Below are 25,232 nucleotides of genomic sequence, written 5' to 3'. Positions count from 1 at the left end.
TTTTTTCCGTTTTCTCTCGTCCTTTTAAGATACAAAATGGATAAAATGCATAAAACGTTTTTATTAATATAACAAACTTTTATTATTAGAGACAGAAATTATCAAATTAAATAAAGTAACAAATCGTTTTAAAAATAATACGAATATACAGAGATGGCCTCCTAAAAATATACAGTTATTAACATCTGTTCTTTTATATCGCTTAATGTAATTTTATTATCTATATTGTTGATCTTGATGGGCTTTTCCCATATTTAATAGTATGTCCTTTGTTGGTGAATTCCAAAACAGAGTCAATATAATCAATGGCAAGCTTTTCAGCCCATGTTACGTCACAAATCTTTTCAGTAAAACTACAATGTCCTCCTTTTTCTGTTGCAACCATCAGAAATTGTGGATAATACTTACATAATTCATATGGAATTTTTATATTTGAATAAAACGGATCATCTAAGCTATTTATAAAAAGAAGAGGTACAGCAATCTCATCGACATCTCTCAGTGGGTTATTTCTCTCCCAGAATTCCTCCACATTTGAGAAGCCGTACATTTTGGAATAAACTACCTCGTCAAAACGTCGATATGACCATGCCCTGAGTAACTCGTTGAGATCAATTTTATTTGAAAGTGCTTTCGAATGAGCGCCTATAGTACACTTTAATTTTGATAAATATAATAAATCGTACATTCCTCGTTTATCTTTTGAGAAACGTTCAGTGTAATCAAAACACGCTGAAATACAAGCACCAGCACATATGTTAGCCGAGGAGCCATACTCCCCAAGATATGACAATAGTAACGAGCAGCCGTTACCATATCCTATCATTGTAATCAGAGCTTTTGGATAACACCCGTGGATATATTTAATGACTTGTCGTAAATCTGTAGGATCACCGTAACTCAGAAGTTTTGCTGTGGTGAGATTAGAATTTCCAAATCCTCTAGGATTAAAAACAACCGGTCTATATCCTTTATGAGCAGCTAGTCCACACAATTTTGAAACAGATAATGCATTTGCGGTAAAACCGGGTATAACTAACAATATTGTACATCGTTTTCTTTTATGTATAGAAACTTGAACAACCCAGTCAAGGGCAACAACTCCTCTGTCCTTCATTTGTAAATACTCCCTGTCGTATTCAAGTTCTTCAGATGGAAGTAAAAATGGCAATATTGTTTGCACATGCGCATTTGATATCCACCACGGAGGATCAAACTTCCGGTTCATCAGACGGCATCGCTTTAATAAATGTGACGCGAGTGCTGATTCTTTAAAGTACAGTTTAGGAATGGTAGATGATTTCTGTAATATTGATTTGATATATATAAGGATACTTATCACCACTGTTCCGAACACTGCCAAATAAAACGGCAATGATCCTATGATAGAATAGGCCAACCATATCATGGTTGGACCGTACACAAGGAATGGGATCTTGAGCTCCACTTTTCAACACTTATCACTTTTAATCATTTCCTGTATAAGTGTGTATCCGGTATATATATAAAGACAAGACATATTTGGTCCTTTTTGAAAACTTACGAAACGAACATTTCTGTAACAATTATCGTTTCACCAATTGAATGCAAAACTGTTTTCGTCAATTACGTGTAATGACTTCGTTGACTAGTGTTTATTATATCCAAGCTGTTCTGTACTGTTTGTAATCCTGAGCTATATATATGTATCTTTCTAGACCTCTATCTGAAATAAAACAAACATAGACTTTATAATTTAGAAAAAAGATCATATATCCTTGAAGAAACCATTATACACAAAATATTCTATCAAATATATATTGTCTTTTTCTTAACCTACTTGCTCATATTCATAGCGTTCTATTATTTATAACAAAAACGCTTCCTACATTAACAAATTCAATTTTCTTCAGAGATAAAACATACAACAATATAGGTTCGTTTTTTTCAAATCTCATATTTCCGATCTCCCGCAATAAAATCTTACGTCCATCTATTCAGCAGTAAACGTCATATTGTATCGTAGTAATAGCAGGATGCCATTGATTTTGTTCTTAGATAAACGCCTGACCCACATTTTCTCATGTTTCCCGCTACATAAACGTTTTCAACTATATCGAATATTTTGGCAGATGAAGGATTGATTTGTAAATGAATGTTAACCTGAATTTCTAGGTATAAAGTAAACAATTTATGTATTTTTTTTGTAAAACGTCTTTAATGTCGGTATATGTAAACAGATCAAAAATGAAATTTAAGCACTTATAATTATAAATTATTCATATGTAAATTACATTTTAGTTTTTTTTCCTCATTATAATGTAAAGTATAGTTCATAATAAAGTATTACATTAAATAGAATCGATACAGTTTGTATTGAAAGACTCTCTACTAGCATAGAATATGTATTCTATTTACGAGAGTGTACAATATATGATATGAATATTTAATAATGATATTAGCAACATAATTTATATTACTAGTCACACTATTGGGAAAAGTGACAGATATTGATTACCATTGAAAACCTATCAATTAGTGTGCGTTTTCGTTTTGTAATACATGTATCAACCATTAACATTTGTTTATTATTTTCCAACACAAAAGTAATGTATCATTTAATTGTTGCTTTGTTTGTTTGTTTCATTGTACGCCTTTTTCCAACAGTATTTCAGTCATATAGGCGGGTAGTTTCCTAACCATCGTTCCTGGAGCGTTACACCAGTACTAGACTTCCTTCCTCCGTGCTAAACTACTAAAACATCTCCCGGGGATCGAACCGACGCCAGAGAGGTAACTGGATTAGAAGTCATCGACTCTAACCCCTCGACCACGGAGGCTGTTATTTAATTGTTGCAGCATATCTCTTGTAGAATAATTCAATTATATCAAACAACTGATATATTCTATCATAATGATACAATTTACGTCAAACATTTTAAAGTTAGGACGTAAAAGAAATAATAATTGAAACATGTACGCTTGATGAAAGCATTGTAATTTTTTTCATTTGATTATAATACTTACAGCTGCATGTATTACCAATGAATAACTAAAAAATAATCAAAGACCTAATCATTGCGCAACATGAAGTAATTTATAAGTATAGTCCATGCATTTGTAATTTACTTAACTGTTTTTCCTTCATTATCAATCATGTAAAGAAAGAAAACAAAAATATTGCATAACATTTCAATGCAAACATAACTTCCTCCCTTCATAAACACGTTCCTCTCTTGCACATCGTGTAATTCTTATTACATACTGTAATGAAATTATAAAGTATATCTAGTTTGCACTCATGCACCAACGAAGTTTTCTTCACCGTATCAGCTAGTGATAAAATATTATGCGCATGAACAGATTTAATGTGAATACAACAGTATAACTGAAAGGTTTATGATAAACTGATATCCATAGTCTAGGTTGTAATGAACAACCATCAATTAACATATTTACATATGTTTTATATTTCAAATATGATCAAACATTTTTTATACATGTGTATTGAGATTAATAGGTTTTTTATGACAGCTTGTATTGCCTTAAGTATCTACAGCTTTAATGCAAACTGCTGTGAGATGTTCGTTTAATTGTATATGGAATTATTTTTTGAAATATTATATGTTTGTAATCATTGTGCATATAATACAGGTCCTACAAAGATAAACCAATTGACAAAATTAATATCACATTGTTAGATGTAAGAAAGCTTTAAAGATATAGTAAAATAAGAAAATTATATAATAATTATATAGATCGAAGTTGCCAATGCGTACGCTACGTACCGTATATCCGTATATATAGTTAATTTCCGAAATTACATTACATGCTCAATATTATAACTGCTAATTGCCAGTTAACGCATTAATTTGTTACCAGTTAAAGTGACAAATTGACAATTTACCCTCAGGTATCGCGACGCTACGTCATCTTTGTTTACAAACATTCATCATTTAACGGATAGCTATCATTTATGACCTAAAGGCACCGGCATCCTCATTACCGTGAACGTCATGCTCTATATTACATATCACCAAAATATGTTTTTAAGTGATTTTTTTACTCTATTTGGTTTTTGAATAATGTAATATAATGCTTTTTATGTATAAAGCATTTAAACATAAGTTAGCATTGCTACTGTATTGATTTTACGAACAGAATAGAACAGAAATTTTACTACGTAACGTATACTATACACTATCTTGTTACAATATAATACATATCAAATAAATGTATAATAAATAGCGGAGCACATGGTATAATTCAAACATTTACAGTATATTGGAGAATGAACCTATATTGCTGCAGAAAGAAACACAAATATTTCTAAGCGCGAAGTTCCGTATTTGTCCATGTATTGTAATAAAGGTTGACCATTTAAATACGAGTTTTATTCGTAAAATCTTTATTATTGTAACCGCTCCACAACGTGCTTATTTTGAATTGTCAGTTGATATAATTAGGACATCATTCAGTGTAATCTATTTATTCATAATTTATTTATTCATAATCCACTATTTAGAGCAACAGGCCAGATGTGTTTGGAGAATTTTTAGCGATGTCAGTTAATAGTTTCCGGAAAGTAAGAAACTTCAGATATTACCGCACTATGTTGCATAAAATAAGAGTTGTCGATCGACTATTCGTAAAAAATGAGCGTGGATAGTTTAGTATTTTCTTAGATCTGAAAAGGGCATTATTTTGTCAAAATTCAAGATAGAATCTTTCCCTTGAGTTCTTTTGGAGATAGAAAAAATCGCACGCGAAAATTAACCAAAATATAACGCCGACGTCTGTATGAGAACAATTTTCTTTTTTCTTCAAACAGTTTAACGCATTTAAGTGAACCTGATACATGCCTGATGGGTGCATTTTATCTAACATATATTGGAAGGCAAACCGTTATAATCTGTTTTACAAGTCTAAAATTTACGCGATACTTTAGCACAATGGTCCACTGATCATATTCGTAGTGGGTAATTGAATTAAATACATTTTCAATAAATCACACTGTGATCGGAAGTAGCAGATGTTTGTGCTCGCAATAAACCATACACATTGAATTGTTTAGACATACGCAAATGAAGCAATTATGTCGTTTAACCACTTTGATATTTCTCTTGATTACTTTGACATTTATAGATAAAAGTAAGCAATGGTTTAGCCATTGAAAAAGTAAGTTAGGATGGATGTAGAGAAATTCCTCTGTTACAATTGACCTGACAAGTGACCTCGGAAATCGAGTCTTTAAACGTTGGTGGTATAAGTAGTCGGTCACCAGCGGTATAATTGGTTATTACTGGTTATACGAACAAAATAGTTTAAAATCGGCGGTAAAACAGAAAACACAATCAACGCATTAAAGTCAGAAGTATTCTTGATAGCACGTATCTCCTTATTTATTATTGAAATGTCAACAACAGGCTCATCTATTTTCATAACAATTTTAATCTTGATTATCCATTTTCTGTGTAGGAATTGTTTTTTGTTTGCATGTTTCAATAAAAGTCCCATGGGAAGAAAGTAATTTGTTCTGATATAGTAGGGTATAATGATTGAAAGTCGTAAAACCTAATTTATTCATGACATTTAGTCACAACACAGAAAGATCCATAATAACGGTAATTTGCTTCGGATTGATATTATATCAAGTGATTTTATGCTGCCTTTTATATAAAATGCAAAATGTTTGATAAATGCACAATGTGACTATAATTATAATAAGTCTTATAACTTTAGATATTGATCTAATTTTTATGCCATTTTTTATTACTTTGTGATATTTTAAAGCAAATCCGAAACATAACCCTTTTTGAAAAAAAAACCCAAAAAACCCATAAATGTATATAATTAAATTGCTCATTTGCATATTTCAAATTTTCAATTTTCAATTTTCTAATACTAATACTACTAATTTAAAAAACAAATCCCTTTGTTTTCAAGATCTTTTAACACAACACTGAGTGAGTGAGTGACTTTTAGAAACAACACGTGATTTTGACGGTCCATCATTTTGTGATAAAATACAGCTGTGTACCTTGTCTTATGTGATTTGAGTCACATAAACACACACTTTATTAAGCCATTGTATATTTTGTTTATGTTAAATTGTAAAGTCTCCAGATTGTAAAACACAAAAATGATTTATATGATTTATCACTTAAATAAACGCGTACCAAAGATTTCATTTTAGCAGTATAACTATAATATGATAAACATGGTATTAACAGAAATAAAACATTTTTAAAATGATAATATAATTCTCATTCAAAAATAATAAATAAGGCTAGGAGCAAATGTGAAAGTAATTAAATATTTCTAGGATATAACTATGAATAATCAATTCGTTCTGATATAATATCTTTCTAACATGATACTGATTTTATTTAGCAGAATTCACACACATAGGAAAACTAAACAATAATTTTCACCACGAAAAAGCGGTTAAATTAATTTCATATTTTTTTTCATACAACTTCACGATTGAAATGAAAATGCCAAGGTATAAATCTTTGCATAGCATTGCATAAATGATATTACACTTCCCGTTAAATATAAGTTATATCAGACTTAACAATTTAATAAATAATTGGATGATATCATCATATTCTCCCGTTAAATATGTAAGTTGTATGAAACTATAGGTCCTATCTCATAGAATACCGTTAACATAAATATGATAACTATCACCAGCAATCTACTATGTTATATTTAATAATTATTCTGGAAACTGCATATTACTAACTGTAAACCGTCGATTTTCTGTTATATATTTAAATCATTAAAAGGTGCTACATTGTACATGGTTTGAAGTCACGAACTATTGTATCCTAGATGTAGCATGTATATGTATAAGCTTTATACAACATATCTTTGTACATAAAGCTAAATCTCTATAACAGTAAAATGTTTTAACAAGTTTTTACATTATGGAAAACAGCAATACTGACTTGTTATTTTACGTTGCTGTTCATAAATGGGGAGGTTCATATTTTGGATATATGTACGCCTTATTTACGTAACAAAATCCACTTTACAACAATGTCAAACTTGTTCAAAGGCTTTATTGTTGGAATATGTGATTACAAAACACAAACACTGTAAGCATTACTTCTCCTCGAGGGTATTCAAATATCATATTCACCTTTAACTGGTGAACTTATTACAATGTTCCTCATTTGAAAATCATGCAAACATTATGTTGTATAAGACCAGGAGCAAAAAAGCCGTTTAATTATATTGCTATTGTATTGCCAGCATATTTTTTCGGGCACGTTTGTGAAATTTAAAAGCTGTGCCAATCAAATTTCATGCTTTACGGTATCGCTGATGAAACGGCTTCTATCTTAGTTATGTAAATAAATCAACAATATGACTCAAGTGATTGCTTGCTGTGTGTGATTTTGTTTATAGTGTCTCACCATATATATTGTCGTCTCTAATATTAATTTTATTTCATTTTCGCTAAAAGGTATTAATTTAAGTTGATTAATCAATTTAAATACAATTTTACATTTCTGTGGTATTCTATCGTGTCTTACATCTTTCCTGATCAATGATTTGTTTATGTATTGTTAACTTCGTATAAGTCAGTTTGGAACAAATGTTTCTAAATACTTTGACCATACAAGAATAGAATAGCTGCAGTGGATTTCTTTTATATAACTGTATTTTTTATATAAACATACATTTGAGGATGATATTAATAATATATGGAAAAAAAATAAAGAAAACAAAAATAAATAAACAATAACAATATGTGAAACACGTGTTTTACAATAAATATAGACAAAGATAAAAACGAAAGTACAACTGTGTTTCTTATGCGAACATTCGCAAATATCAAAGTAATTACTCTCACAGTTGAATGATTGTAATGAAATAATGCAAGAGATATTTTTCAATGATAGCGTTATCAAGCTGTGTTCAAAGAAAGCAAGCGCATTCTATCCGTATTTGATGTTGCAATACTCGAACACGTCGGTGATGTATATATCTTAATGCTTCGTTTTATTTTGAAAGATGAATGTAAAGACACAGTTATATATAAGGAAACAAAGGTTATTAAGCAAGACTACATAATGTTATTACGAGGTATACGAGCCAGCAATAACACAATTAACGTTTGTTTGAATAATAAAATAACTGCTGTTACATAAGATCGTTTTTTTTAAAACGTTCAGTTATTCAAAATGTTGCCAATGCTTTTAAAGAAATTATGTGTCCTGTGCAACCCATATTAAATGTTCATCATATATACGTTGTATGTCAGATAGAATAGAGTAAATAAATATGTTGTATTAAAACTATTCCCTGAAATAACAGAAATCGCTTGTTAAGAGTGATTCATGTTTTAACGTCATTTTATGTCGGATATTTGCTTAAGACAACATGGAATTTAAATATTATCATAAACATTAAGTCACGAATGGTTTAAACATTCGTCAAAAATTGCAAAAGCGATTTTGGATTGATTTCGTATTGATCATTCGTAAATAACATTTTCATAGTACCTTTATTTGTGATCTAGCTAAATGTTGACAGTACATACTAATTTCTGACATTTATATTGAAGTAAATTTTAATGTACTTAAACAAGTAAACAATCATTTTGATTCATAGACAATCCAATATACAATAGCTTTAAAACTGTTCCAGTCTATGTATTTGGAAAGTGAAGAATGGCAGACATTTTAAACCCGATGTTATGCATAATACAAACACTCATGAAATATAAGTTTCAGCTTTATTGCACAACCCATGATAACAACACATGGAATCAATATTTTAACAAATAACAAACGCCTACATTGTTTAAAAGAAAATACAAATTATAATCAGCGTTTGCATTCATGTGATATTGCTTTTATGTGTAAAAAATAACAAAAGTTTAATAATATGAATTTTAATAGGCTCATTTATATCAAATCGATCCGTTACGATTTGATAGAACTTGGTAATTAATATGAAAGTGAGTTGAATTATGTCGTTTGAATTAAATTTGAAAGAAAGATAAACTATAAACATATTTAATATAATGAAAAAAAAACAACAAAATAGAACTTACGAATGGTTTAATTCCACAATTCGTGAACAGATACTTGTAGCGTATTATAAACACATCTTTACACAAACGTTTACAAACTTTAATGTATGCAAATATACGTTTATTTGTAATTGATTTTATTATTTAATAATATGACGCATGTGTTCTTAAAAGCAATTTGTTTTCTGATGAGAAACATTTAAATCATTTTTTGGAAATTCTGTACGATGTTTAGAAGTGCGTGTTCTTTTTTGTATTTAAAAGCCGTTAACTTTGCATGATCATTATAACTCTTCAAAGCTTAAGCATTGCCCTGTAATTAGAATGTCATGCGAAATAAATTACACGAAATGTATCGCAGCAAATAAGAAGAATATTGTTTTATCTTTAGCATGCAAATAAATCAGAAATCTTATTACATTCTTATATTTGTTTATACATTTTACTCAATAGATTTTGGAAATGGGAGCAGCACAATCGAAAGTAAAAATGAAACTTGTCTTCTCATTTAGATTGAATGTGTTTGTAATAATAAATTCAAAGTAACATTTAAGTATGTTTGAAATCAGTAGCTATTATAATATATTTACCTTATCATTTTCATAACTCTATTCCACATTTACAAATAATAAGGTTAACAATAGTTTTATATAATCTAATTGTAGAAAGTGATTCATTCTGTGTAAACTGTTTTTCGTGCGCTTCAATCATTAGATTATGAACAGGAAATGCTATATTATTGCAACAACGATAATATTTTAACAACCAATCTTATTTTATAGTTTAACTAATCATTTATCAGTCCTTCTAGATAATTTGTTTAAAAATTGCATAAAATGTTGTCATGAATACTGTTGGATATTCTAATATATACAGCTATATAACATTGGTTCAACCGTCGTACTATAATTTTATATAAAATCATATAAAAAGATTAAAATAAAATAGGAGCGACTGAGCAAAATAATATTGACTTTCTTGCAGACAAAGACCTGTTTTCAATATCGGTTTACTAAAACATGTTTCAGCCTAAAATATTTAAGATACTCCTGTCAGATGTAAATTCCTGCCTTCTATTTATTATTTCATTTTATGAATATATTTAGTTTAATGCATACAGCTACAGTTAATATACAACGAATCTGATAAAAGTAGTCAACTAATATATCTTCAAAATACCTTCGCAATATATTATAGAGAAAGCAACAAAGCCAAACTTCAAATCTATCTTAATACAAAGCATCCTTTCCAGCAAATCCCTCAACTCTTATTTACTATAATAAAGACACAAATGAAAAAGCTCTTATCAGTAAATTCTTTGACTTCATTGAAAATACAGAAAACTACAGGTATCAATCTCTACTTTTTAAATACTTGATAACTTATTTCAATGAGAAACTATTTTATTGAGAGTACTGATATATATCAACGTTGCAGCTGAACAGATTATAGAGGGAGATGTTATCATTTCAAATTCCTTTAGATAAGGATGATGCTTTATAATGTATACAAAGCATGCATGTATAAATGCTTGTTAAGGTGTTTAACAGATAGATATTTTTACCGATACCCATCGAAACGAATTTTCCATTATATAATTATAGAAGACAATGATTAGAATTATATTCAAAATTCGATTTTCTTACAGGGAAAAATAAACATTTACATAGAGAGGTCCTCTTATATAGGGGGGTAAATTTACATATCTCTCCTTCGAAGAAACTTTCTTGAATCTTATAGCTTTAACTAATTTGTAAAACCAAGTTACAAAAGTTATTATTTACATTAGTTTAAACAATGGTAACAGAACATTTATTTCAGTAAGTGAACCATTAATTTAACATAAGTCATTGCAACTAATAAAAACATGCACATAATAAACTAAAATAGAGTAATTTTGTCTAAGAAAATAATTGGATAATTGTTTTGTCTACAGATGTATTTATATTAGAACAAACTAAAGTTAAGGAACACTCGTCTTTGTTATGTTGTGGCTTTCACTACATCGTATACAATACTGTATTTCCCTTTAAACTGTATACATCTATAGCCCTTGCTCTCAATATACATCATCTACTATATCTAGTTAAATACTTATAATATTATTATTTCAGTACGAAATTCACTTTTCACGATAAGAGATTGATTATAACAGCGTGTCATTCCACCGGTACTTATTAAATATCAATCATTCCGTGAAAATGAAAAGCCCATTATAGACTTGAAAATGCGATTACACGACATAGTGAAGAAAGCTCTTATCTCATTATTTTGCATTTTTCAATAATCCGACTGACAAGATATCAAACAGAATTTTGAGTTACGAAATAATTATTGATTTTGTGAGAACATCGTTATATTCATTGTACTTGAAATTATATTCAATTACATTTTGTAAGTATCTGTAATCAAAGCTTTAGTAAAGAGCATACTATTTTACGTTTAGTTGGCTGTTTGACTAAAGACCGCTGAATGTCTTCAATTCGGGATTTCTATTTAACGGATAATAATATTATTAGAGCTAGGTTTTATTTCAAAATTACAGTATTTTAATGAAGACATACTGCATTTCATTCTAAAATGAACAATCCAATTTCGATGGAATAAATCACAGAATATTTCAATATTTATATTTTTGAATCAATGCAAATAATAATAAGGGCAAATCGATAAAAAAAATCGTTAATATATTTGTAATTTAAAAACAACAAATTGTAAATACCTCATTATTCTTTGTAATCCGAACAGAAATGAGAATCAAATAAAGATACGGTCAATATTTTGATTAGTTATAGACAATATCATCTAAGATAACATGTACAGAAACGACCGTTTACCATATCCTGGAAACTTACCTAACAATATTTGAATCTGATTAGCACATCTTGGGAATAAGAAATACATGACTACAGAGATTCCATTATCACTAATATCATATATAGACAACAAATCAGTGACATCACATACTGATGCTATGTCTAATATGAGTGAGTACGTATTTTGTGCAATAGAATGGCTAAGAGAATCGCAATTTTAGAAGGATTCTAAAATTAACTAAATATCTAAAACATGATTGATTTTAATTCAAGATAATCGTTGCAGATATATAGGTACTGGTACTCAGATAAACTTGTTGTCATCTGGTCGAATTCTATGCCCCGATAATGACAATAGAATAAAATATACTAACTGCCTAAACATAAACAGACTTTCCCAGTTTATTATCAAATAAGCAGTACCGATAATTGATGAAGAGTTTTATATTAAAATCCCCGTGGGGCACGTTAGTTATTTGTTTTTTGTGTGACAAAATGATGATTAGAAAAAAATGACACATTGTTAAGTTATTACGACCTTTTCTAGTACACTCAAAATTTACATATAGATGGGCTTACTTTAAAGTCTATAAAGTTATTTATTCGGTGTCTGTTTATTTTAATTATTGTGTCTGTCTATATTTTGATTAAAATGATCGCAGAGTGCCTAGATTGAAAGAATTTAATCAGTATATATTGTTTAAAGTTAGCGGAACATCTATGAAATTATCCACAAAACTACTAAAGTAGCAGCAAAAAAGTTTGTCCAATAACATTTTATTTTATTACCTGATACCTTATATAAATGTAATTTGGTATTTTTTACTGTTTTCTGAAATTCTAAAAACGTCAACGTTCGTTAAATGTTTACCGGTCAATAGTTTCGACTGTTACCCTCGCGTGTTCTGACGTCATAGAGGATTCCCACTTGAAGCTTCAATCGATCTTGATCATGAACCAGACGTGACGTGACATAGTTAAAGTATTAAGTTTAATTATATACATATGTGCAAAGTATATTGTTGTTCCTTTTTCCTTCTGCAAGTACTGTTAAAACAGTAGTTGATCAGGTAATTAAACAGTTATTTCATATGTGATTTGGGCACAGTCAAACAGTTGTCCCTCGGTGTCGGGGATAGTGTTTTGAACTGTTGCCCTCGGCCTAACGTCTGATACCTTATATAAATGTCATTTTGTATTTTTAACTATTTTCTTAAATTCCTAAAACGTTATGGTCGCGAAAAACGATTGCTAAATTCGGAAGTGAAATTATTAACAATTTGAAAACTTTTTACTTTTTTTTTTCTCTCCTCATGTACTTTTTAAACAGAAATTTGTCATAAAAAAACATTATTTAATGTTTTTTCCCTCTGTGGGGGGGGGGGAAAGGTATTGAATGTTGCCTCGGTTTTTTTGGGGAAACAGTTAAAGCCAAATTCCCCTCCCCCTCGGGTAAAACAGTTTAAATGTTCCCCAAATAAATATAAAATAATGTAACTGATTCGTATAAAATATTTAATTAAAGGCAGATTTTTATTTTTTAAAAACCTTTAAAAAAAGGGTCATTCGGTTTTAAAAACAATAAGTTTACTGTTTTTAAATTTTGTAAGAACTTATGATTTTTTAAACCCCTATACCATTGTGTTTTAATTTTGACCCTTTTCGTTTTGATGATATAATTTATGGAAAATTTGATTTTTTTAAATAAGTAAATTTGACGGGGGCTTTTTTATGTTTCAACAGCTAATGCCCCACAATCTAATAATTCTTTTTTAGCATTTTTCACGATTTGGGAATACAAAATTAGAGAAAATATTACTATGATATTGCTAACTAAAAACATAAAAGGGAAAAATTTTCCCTATTTAACGTAATTTTTTTGAATGGAAAAATTTTTGGGTATGATAAAAAAAGGATTCGCCCACATGAAAAACTCATAAAAATAATAAGTTAATGCCTTGGGAAATAAAACAAATTTATGTCACAATGAATGTTTGATGTCATTATCGACCGTTTATTGAGATAAACTTTGACTTTGTACTGGAGTATCAATGGATATGTTATCAGCACAAGTCATGTCTGCAGCTTATATCAAATATATCGTTGTCTTTGTTTCCATTAGCATTTATATTAACGATTATCATCTTTAATTATTACACTGTATACCTTTGTTTTTTAATACGTTTCAAATGTTTCTATGTTTCTTTCATTGTGCTAATTAGTTTTGTTTGGAAATGTTCTTGACCTCTTTTTATGCGAAGTTGTACTAGAGTTTTACACATTTGTACACTCAGACACTTTCAATTCAAAACTAGCAGTATTATTATTTGTTAAAACAAGTTTTCTTACATTATATTTAAAGATAGGAACACACGCCAGACTGAAATAAATTAAGATATATGTTTGATATATAGTTTATTAATAATATGTAGCTAAAGTAATAAATTGTGTTCCTGAAACCCCAATTGTAAAAAAATACCTTCTCAATATTACAAACTACATGTGTGTATCTAAAATAAAAAATAATCGCTTATCAGTCGATTTATTTTATTTAAGCTGGTTATACATACTACTCAATTAAGAAAACATACTAAGTAATACAAGCATTTGCTTTCTATTTTAGTTTTGGAAAAGTAAGAAATTTCAGATATTACCGCCCTATGTAGCATAATAAAAGTTGTCGATCGGCCATACTCAGTGTTTGATGGTGAAACAAGAGCGTGAATAGTGTAGCATTTACAAATACACAAAAAGGCCACTATTCTGTCGAAATACATGTTAGAATCATTCCCTTGAGTTCTTACGGAGATAAAAATCGCACGTCGCCGACGCCTGTCTCTATTCTTCGAAAAGTCGAACTGAAGTTTGAAACACATTAAAGTGCACTTAATACATGCCTGCTTGGTACCGTTTATCTAACATATATTGGCCTAGGTGTTGTTGAAGACAACACGTTTAAATCTGTTTTACTAGTCTAAAATTATCACTATAATTTAGCGCAATGGTCCACTGATCATATTTGTAGTGGGTAATTGAATATGAAAATACATTTTCAATAAATCACACTGTGATCGGCAGTAGCAGATGTTTGAATTTTAAGACATACAACAAATAAAGCAATTATTACGTTATTCACTTTGATATTTCTCCTGATTACTTAAACATTTCTGGATAAAAGTAAGTATAACTTTAGCAATGGGATAAGTAAGTCAGGAGTCGCTGGCTCGATCCTTGGTTGAAGCTAAAGCGAAATTCCTCCGTGAATATTGACCGACAAGGACCTGGGAAATTTTTAAATTTTTATCTCAACTTGCCGAAAAGTTGTAAAGTAGCGGTCACTAGGGGTATAATTGGTTATTACTGTTTTTTTAGAAATTTTCGATTTTTTACGAGCAAAAACAGTTTAAAGTTACTCTCCCACACAAAACGTGTCCAAAAACATCATTATTAAATTTGCAACCATCAGATGATTGTGACCTAAATATCCCTAATATCACTCCCGTTAACATGTAGCGAGTGTGATAGCTTGATGCTGTATAACTGTCAGGTTTTAACCGGATTATCAAGAAGTTTAGTCAGAAGGAGTTGCTGGCTCGATCCACGGGTGAAGCGAAATTCCTCCGTGACAACTGACCTGACAAGCGACCTCGGAATTAAAGTATCTCAACGTTGTTTCGGAAATCATGTGACCAGTATTAGTAGTCGGTCACTAGCGGTGTAATTTGTTTTTACCCGGAAAGTAGGTCATACGAGCAAAACAGTTTAAAACCGGCGGTAAAACAGATTGAAAAACAATCAACAAATTAAAGTAAGAAGTATTGTTGATAGCATGTATCTCCTAATTTATTATTGAAATGTCAACAACACGCCTATCTATTTCGGAAACATTTTAAATGTTGATTATCTATTTTCTGTGTAGGAATTGTTTGTTGTTTGCACGATTCAATGTAAGTCCCATGAGAAAAAAGTGATTTGTTCTGATATCGTATGGTATAATGATTGAAAGTCGTCAAACATAATTTATTCATGACATTTAGGCGCAACACAGAAATATCCATTATTTGCACGGGATTGATACTACCGAATATCAAATGATTTTATAAAGCCTTTTATATACAATGCAATAAATTTTGGTAAATGCACAGTGCGAATACATATTAAGTCTTATATCAAATTTTATTTCATATTTATTATGTTTGTGATACTTTAAAGCAAATTTGAAACATAATACGTTTTGACGTTTTGAAATAAAAACATAAATGTATAGAAATTAAATTGCTCATTTGGATATTTCAAAATTCAATTGCACTGATGCTTATTCTAACACTACTTATTTAAAAATGAAAAACAAAAATTATAATTCATATTTTAACATTGAGTGTGAATTACTTTTAGTATTTAATTTAAGCAGTATAACTAAAAATGATTAACATGGTACTTACAGAAATAAAACATTACTAAAGTAATAATATAATTCTCATTGAAAAATAATAAATGAGCCTAGGAGCAAATGTGAAAGTAATAAAATATTTCTAGCAGATAACGATGAATAATCAATTCGTACTTATATAATATCTTTATAACAAAATACTGATTTTATTATAATAGCAGAATTCACACACACATAGGAAAACTAAACAATAATGTTTACCACGCAAAAGCGGTTAAATTAACTCCGTTTTTTACTCATACAACTTCACGATTGAAATGAAAATGTCAATGTTATAAATCTTTGCATAGCATTGCACACATGATATCAAACCTCCCGTTAAATCTAAGTTATATCAGACTTTACATTTTGATAATTAATTGGATGGTAGAATCATAGCAACCCGAATTATATAAGTCATTCTTTACAATTTGATAGGGCATTGGAAGATATAATAATATCCTCCCGTAAAATATGTAAGTATGAGACTTTACAATATGACAGATAATCGGATGGTAGAATCATAGGTCCTATCTCATAGAATATCGTTAACTTATTATAATGACTATCATCAGTTTACTCTGTTATATTTAATAATTATTCGGGAAACTGCATAATATTAACTGTATGTAAACCGTAGATTTTCTGATATCTATTTAAATCATTAAAACGTGCTACATGGTTTGAAGTCACGAACTATTGTATTCTAGATGTAGCATGTACATGTAAAAGCCTAATACAACATAGCTTTGTACATGAAGCTAAATCTCTACAACAGCAAAATGCTTTAACAAATTTTTACATTTTAAAAAACAGCAATACTGTTATTTTACGTTGCTATTCATAAATTGGTAGGTTCATATGTTTGTATATATGTATGCCTTAATTATGTAAAGAAATCCACTTTACAACAATGTCAAACTTGTTAAAAGGCCTTTTTTGTTGGAATATGTGATTACGAAACACAAACACTGTAAGCAATACTTCTCCTCAAGGCTATTGAATTATCCCATTCAGTTGTGTCTGATGAACTTATTACGATGTTTTCTCGCTTAAAAAAATCATGCCCCCCCCCCCCCACTAAAAAAATCATGCAAACATTATGTTGTGCAAGACCAGGAGCAAAGAAGCCGTTTAATTATATTGCAATTGTATTGCCAGCATATTTTTTCGGGCACGTTTGTGAAATTAAAAAGCAGTGCCAAACAAATTTTATGCTTCGTGGTATCGCTGTATCTAAGTGATATAAAATCAACAATATAACTTAAACTTTTGATTGCTGGGTGTGTGTTTGTTTGTTTATATAGACTCACCATTTTTATTGTTGTCTCTAATATTAAGTTGATTTTATCTACGCTTATACGTATCAATTTAAGTTAATTAATCAATCTAAATATAATATTGCGTTTCTGTGGTATTCGATCACATTTTCAACGAGTGATCCTTCATTTTACTGATCAACGATTTGTTTATATATCGTTAATTTCTTATAAATCATTTGGATCAAATGTTTCTAAATTCGAATAAATTAGCTGGTACCACACAGTAGTGGATGTGTTTGATATAACTGTAGATTATTATCAACATGTATTTGAGGAATATATCAATAACATATCAAAAAGCAATAAATAAACAATAACAAAAACAAAATAAATAGAACACAAACAACGTGTTAAATACGTGTTTTACAACTAACATAGACAAAGATAGACAAAGATAAAAAAAAGTTCAACTGTGTCTCATATGTGAACATTCGCCCACATTAAAAAATTACTCTCAAAGTTGAATGATTGTAATAAAATAATGCAAGATTTTTAAATGATAGCATTATGAAACTGTGTGCGCAGTCTATCTTTATTTGATGTTGTATTACTCGAGCACGTAGGTAATGTCTGCATCTTAACGCGTCATTTTATTTTATAGGATCGATGTAATTACGCAGTTATACATAAGGAAACAAAGGTTATTAAGCACGGCTACATAACCTAGTTACGAGATATACGTGCCAGCAATTACATAATTGACATTACGCCAGAGAAAGGATCGCTCCGCCCATTGATTCACGTGACCTGGTCAGTAAGAACCTTAGACAAAATACGGTATCGATGTATTCGCAAAACGGTTATGCCACTAATGTTACCAATGAATTTACCTTACATAATTTTTGTTTATATAAAATGTTGATGTTTTAATCGTTTTATTGAATAGTAGATATATTATTCAATGTATAAATGTAATATGGTAATTTAAAAAAAAAAGTAAAAGAAAAATAAGTAATATCTGCATAAGTTTAAACATATTTATTTCAATATTTTGATACATAAAATTGATAGAAATTAGAACGAAAGATAACTCATAAAGTTCCTCTCCCTAGATTACAAATGATATTTACGCAAACATATATGGCAGGATAGAATATTGCAAGGTTTTGATGATAGAAAGAAAAAAATATCCGCACTCAGGTATTAAACACATGAAATGTTTTGCAAAGATCGGGTTATTTCTTGTTGACTTGAAAATCTAAAACTGACAAAGTATCACTATATCTTACAAATTCAAAGAATTCAAATATGTAGAAAAGTATATGATTATGCTATGGTCGTTTTATTTTGAAATTGAAGTAGCAAAACATAAACAGTAAAGTTATTTTGGTGACACAAATAAATTTAAAATCATTTTCGGGTTTTTATGTGCGAAATTCAGTTAAGATAATACATTTATTTTTTGTTTTAAAATTGATTCAGAAAATTGCATGCTTGCAAACTTTTTATGTCAGATATGTGATTATGTATTGTTAACATATATTTGATATGATTCACGACAAAACACAACGTTATTCTCTTTAAAATAAGCTTCACATACATCTGATCAGACATGGTATTAGTTTCGTATTACGCAGATCTATTTGAATATTCAATATTAATTTATTGAACTTTGATAAAAAATATTCAGGTTAGATAATTTCACCCATTTTTTTATTGTATTTACTCATTATATATAAACGGAATTCTTCTGGATATTTTGGGACCTTATAATATGGAATGTGATCATGAATTATTGATAGAATGGAAATAAAAAAGTGGGTTTTTTTTTAAACCTTTTCCTTTTTCAATGCATATTGTGTTATAGTCAGGATACCTATTTCGTACTTATTATTTCCATATGTAGAAAATTATTGACATTTTGTATAATAAACTAACTTTTTCGATCTGTCAATTATGTCAGTATATTTGGTAACTTAATATAAATTAATATTTCTTTTTAAAAAAAAAGCTTTAAATCGACAAAAAATTAAAATAATTTCAATCTAAATTATTTCTGCACCATTGTCCTAGACAAGTAGCTTGTCTAAGGAAAATGGCGGACTTCGCAGATATCTAAGCGTGGAACTGATAACGATCGCTGATTGGTTTATCTCTGTGACCCATGCCAGTTTGATTGACAGGCTGCGTAATGTCAATTTACGTTTAGTTTGAATATACATAACTGTTGTTAAATAAGCGCGTTTTTAAATTGTTCAGTTATTTTAAATGTGTCCAATGCTGTCAAAAAATATTTTCCTGTGCAACGCATATTTGATATTAATCATATACGTGTTATTACAGACAATATAGAATAACTACTATTATATGGAAAATTAATTCGTGAAATAATAGAAACGTTTGTTTTAAAGTATTCCATATTTATAACGTCATTTAATGTCAGAGCACATGTAATTAAAGTTTACCACAGACAAAAAGTCACGAATGGTTTCTACAGTCCATAAATTAATGCAAAAGCGGTTTAAGATTGTTGTCACATTGGATAAAGAACGTTTTCATCAGAGTAATAGCTTTATTTGAGATCATGCAAAATGTTAACATTATTATTAAAGCAACGATTAATTTACGTCCAAAAGTAAACAATGATTTTGTTACATTACAATAGCTTAAAATTGTTCCATTCTATGTATTTGGAGAACGCAGGATGGCAGAGTTTTTAAACCCGATGTTATGCATAATACAAACAATCATGAAATATTAGTTTTAGCTTTATTGCACAACCCATGATAACAACACACGGAATCAATATTTTAACAAATAACAAACGCCTACATTGTTCATTTTACAAAAAGAAAAAAAAAATCGTACAATTTATGGCAAGCAACAGTATATGCGTGATTTTTAGACGTTATATATATTTCATATTAGTTGTAAGAACAGAATAAATTGTTATTTTTGAAATTTGTTAGATAATAGATCCAGTTTGATATTAATATTATGTGTAAAAAAGCAACTGAAATTTAACGTTATAAAATTAAGCAGGCACATTTATATTAAATGTATCCGTTACGATTTGATAGAATTTGGAAATGAATATGAAAGTGAGTTAAATAATGTCGTCTTTTGAATTAAATTTGATTGTAAGATAAACTATAAACATACGATAAATAAAAAAACAGAACTTACGAATGGTTTAATTCCACAATTCATGAACAGATACTTGCAGCGTATTATAAACACATCTTAACAATTAGATTGGGAATACGCGAGACTGACAAACTGAATAAATACAATGAGCTTGATGCAGCGTATGAAACTTGTTCCGATACTTATTGTTTTTATTTTTCTATATAGCCTTTACACTACTGGCGGAATGCTGTTCCATTTAGAACAGTATTGATAAAATAATTTTTAGACCAGCATCATACGTTATAACAAATCATATAGGCACCTTATACCCCAACTGCTTATAAAGTTTAATGTATGCAAATATACGTTTATTTGTAATAATAATATGAAACATGTGTTTAATTTATTTTAATTTTTCTTGGGAGAAAACCTTTAAATAATCTTGGAAATCATGCACGAGGTTTGATAGTGATTACGAATGTACAAGCCGTTAACTTTATAATCGTTCATGTTTCCAGATTATAACGACTCTTCAAAGCTTCAGCATTGCCCTGTTATTATACTGCCAAGCGGTTTAATTCTTATGAAGTTAAATGTATGGAAATATACCTTTTTTTTAATTAATTTTATTACTTTGTAATATGACACATTTGTTTAAAAAAACAATTTTCTGATGAAAAAAAATTAAATAATGTTGGAAATCCTGCACGAGGTTTTACAGTGTTTACGCATGTTAAAGCCTTTAACTTTGTAATTGTTTGTATTTCCAGATTACTGTTTAAAGCTTAAGCATTGCCCTGTAATTAAAATGTCATGCGAAAAACATTACCCGAAAGACATCGAAATGACTCGCAAATCGCAGCAAATAGATATAGCATGCATATAAATCAGAAATTTCATTACATTCTAATTATTGTTTATATAATTTACCCTAAAGGAATCTGAAAATGGGAGCAACAAAAACGAAAGTTAAACGATGACACGTGTATTCTCGTTTTGATTGAATAAGTTTATTAGTAAAATTCAAGTGTCGATTAATCTGTATTCTTTATCGGTTCATCAAAAAAGTGCATATAATGAAATATAAAGTGAATCATCAACACTGTTGAATATTTCAATTACGTAAGCTACATAATTTGGTTTCCATGATTGTGCCATTTGTCGTACTGTTGTAATAGATACAGTCATATAAAAAGGCATACCTTTAAATAAAATATGAACGATTGAGCAAAATAACATGACTTTTTTGCAGACAAAGACTTGTTTTCAATGTCGGTTTACTTAAACATTTTTCAACCAAACATATTTAAGATACTCCTGCCAGATGTACATTCCTGTCCACTATTTATTATTTCATTATATCAATATCTTCAGTTTAATGCATACAACAACAGTTAATATACACAACTCTGAATCATGTACGTGACTAAAAGTTGTCAACTAATATATCTTCAAAACACCTTCGCAATATATGATGAAGAAAGCAAAAACTTCAAATCCACCTTAATACAAAGTATCAGTAACAGCAAATCTTTCAACTCTCATTTACACAAAATTGTCTTATAAAGACACAAATGCAAAAGCTGTTATCGGTGAAATCTTTGACTTCATTAAAAATTCAGAAAACTACAGTATCAATCTCTACGTTTTTAAATAATTGATAACATATTTCAATGAGCAACAATTATTTTGCAAGAACTGATATATATCAACGTTGGATAAGAATGAAATGTTTATTACACTTGAAACTGTGAGCTCAACAGATCAAGGAACAAGACCCAACTTCAAATACATCTTCATTTATAATACAACACAAAGCAAATCCCTCAACTCTCATTTACTTTACATGAAGTGCTCTTATTAAGACACAAATGCAACAATTCTTATGGGTAAATTGCTTGACTTCAATGAAAATACAGTAACTTACATGCATCAATATTTACATTCTTTAATGGTTGATAACTTATTTTAATAACCTAAAATTATTTTGAAAGCACTGATATATATGAACGTTCCGTTTATTACACTTGAAACTGTGAGCCTATGAGATCATAGAGAGATGTTATCATTTCAAATTCCTTTACGATAAGGATGATGTTTTATAATGTAAACAAAGCATGCATGTATAAATGCTTGTATAAGTCTTAAACATATAGCTGGTTTTACCGATACACATCGAAACGAATTTTCTATTTTATGATTAAAAAAAAGCAAACAAACAAAAAACAATGATGAGAATTTTTTAAAATGCGATTTTCATACAGGGATAAGCAGAACTCTTATATAGAGAGGTCCATTTAGATATCTCTCTATTCAAGAAAATATCTTGCATGTTTGGCTTTTCACTTATTTATAGTTATTGTTCACAATGGTAACAAACCAATTTATTTCATTAGGCGGTTTTCGTATTTTGCGACGCCGGTATGAGAAGATTTAGCCCGCGGGCGGTGAATCATTTTAAATTAACCATTTAAGTCATTGCAAACTAATAAATACATGTACTAAATATACATAAATAGGATAATTTTTGTCCTAAGGGAAAATCAATTGGGTCCATTGTTGGTCTACACGATGTATTTGTATAAGAACAAACTGTAGGTTACAGAACACTCCTCTATTATGTTATGGCCATCACTATATCGTTTACAATACTGTATTTCTCTTTTAAACTGTAGACATCTATAGCCCATACTCTCAATATACTCAGTCTACTTTATATATTTAAAACAACATTATTTCAGTAAGCAATTTACTTCGCCGGTACTTATTAAATATCAATCATTCCGTGAAAATGAAAAGCCCATTATAGACTTGCCAATACGATTAAACGTCATGGTAAAGCAAGCTCTTATTTCATTATTTTGCATGTTACTTACAAGGTATCAAAAAGAATTTTGAGTAAGCTGTGTAATTATCAAACAATTATTGATTTTCTGAGAACATTATGCATCGTTATACCCATTGTACTTTAAATTATATTCAATTACATTTTTAAGTAATATTAGGTAAAGCACATACTATATCTATTTTACGTTTCGTTGGCTGTATGACTAAAGACTGCTGAATGTCGTCAATACGGGGATCGTTTTATTTAACGGATTATGATATTATAAAGCTAGGTTTCGTTTCAAGATTTCGGAAAACAATTACAGTATTTTAATAAAGACTCATTGCATATCATTCTAAAATGAACAATCCTACTTCGATGGAATGAATCTCAGGGTGTTTCCATATTTATATTTTTAAATCAATGAGAATAATAATAAGGGCTATCGATAAAAATCGTTAATACATTTGCAATTTTAAAAAGCAAATAGTAAATACCTTATTATTCTTTGTAATCGAAATCAAATAAAAAAAGACGAACGTCAATAAAATTTTTTTTTCTTTGTTTATAAATAGACAACATCATCTGAGACGAAAATGTAGGAAACAAACCGTTAACCATTCCTGGAAACGTACTTTGAATCTGATTAGGACATCTTGGAATAAGAAATACATATACAGAGTTGCCATTATCACTATATAATATAGTAGACAACACAGCATTGACATCGCTTTACTGGTGCTATGTCTAGTAGACAAAGTACGTATGTTGTGCACTAGAATGGTAAGGGAATGTATTTGAGTAGCTGCGGAATTTTATATTGAAATCCTTTGGTCCGTAGTCATTTTTTGTAGTTGGTTTTTTTTATTATTTTTGAAAAATAGACGGAAAAATTTGACAATTTTTCATTTTTTCGACCCTTTTTCCCGAACACCAAAAATTTCATTAGATGGGCTACTTTAAATTATAAAGGGTTATATTCGGTTTTTTGTTTTTCCTAAAAAAATTCGACATATTTTGATTAAAAAAGATTAAAATGCCTAAGAAATAATTTTAAACAGTTATATCATTTAAACGAGTAAAACACTTCTTATCACAATTTTTTATAAGTGCAGCGAAAAATTTGTTTCCCGAACAAAATTCTATAAGTATCAATTTGTAACCAGAAAATTTTTTTATCCTTTCAGGGAAAAGTCATTTGGATATAGAACATTTTAAAATTTCTGTTTTTAAATTTTTTTTAAAATGCTTCATAGAATACAATGTATTTTATACCTAAACCAGAAAAAAATTTTTCCCCCGTTTCAAATTAAAATTATAAAAATTTGTTTTTTCATACATAAATAAAAAAAACAACAACAAAAAATACCCGGGCGAATGGCTCTGTTCCCAAAAAATCTAAAAATGAAAGGTATTTTATTCAAAAAGCCTCATGTACCACAACATCTTAAAAATTCTATTTACTTTTTTTGTGATAAATACGAAATAGAGCAATATGGGAAAAAGTTGTTCTATTCTAAGACTTGCTAATCCAAAAACATATAACGGAAAAAAACCCATTTATACCTAATTAGCCTTGAAAAGGGCAAGACTAGTAAAATAAAAAAAAAGATTCCGCCACAAAGAAAAATCATAAAATGATAATTTAAAGCCTTGGGGAAAAAAAACAAATAAAGTACTAGAATGTTTTTTGTCATTTTTCGACCTTTTTTTTGAGATAAAATTTTACTTTTATGGGTTC

General features: G+C 29.2%; 1 protein-coding gene across 4 annotated transcripts; it reads right to left on the bottom strand.

Moving 5' to 3' along the window:
• Window positions 1-82: 82 nt before the first annotated feature.
• LOC132728589 (protein ABHD15-like) lies at window positions 83-20,776 on the bottom strand. Of its 4 annotated transcripts, none has more exons than XM_060714253.1 (2): window positions 20,722-20,776; window positions 83-1,705 (listed from the first exon to the last, which is right to left on the bottom strand). In XM_060714253.1, the coding sequence occupies exon 2, from the start codon at window positions 1,406-1,408 to the stop codon at window positions 221-223; it is 1,188 nt and encodes a 395-aa protein (XP_060570236.1). In that variant the 5' UTR covers window positions 1,409-1,705; window positions 20,722-20,776; the 3' UTR covers window positions 83-220. The 4 variants fall into 4 exon arrangements, with proteins under 4 accessions (XP_060570236.1, XP_060570235.1, XP_060570232.1 ...); XM_060714252.1 differs by lacking the exon at window positions 20,722-20,776 and adding an exon at window positions 9,050-9,121; XM_060714249.1 differs by lacking the exon at window positions 20,722-20,776 and adding an exon at window positions 3,768-3,866.
• Between the last annotated feature and the right edge of the window lie 4,456 nt (window positions 20,777-25,232).

The sequence above is a fragment of the Ruditapes philippinarum genome, unplaced genomic scaffold (assembly GCF_026571515.1).
Source record: "Ruditapes philippinarum isolate M1 unplaced genomic scaffold, ASM2657151v2 ctg4588_1_1_1_1, whole genome shotgun sequence".
Taxonomy (NCBI): Eukaryota; Metazoa; Mollusca; class Bivalvia; order Venerida; family Veneridae; genus Ruditapes; species Ruditapes philippinarum.
This window is presented reverse-complemented; position numbering and strand designations above follow the sequence as displayed.

Coding starts and splice junctions, on each gene's coding strand:
- LOC132728589 (XM_060714253.1), bottom strand. CDS start 1,408: ATGATATGGTTGGCCTATTCTATCATAGGATCATTGCCGTTTTATTTG.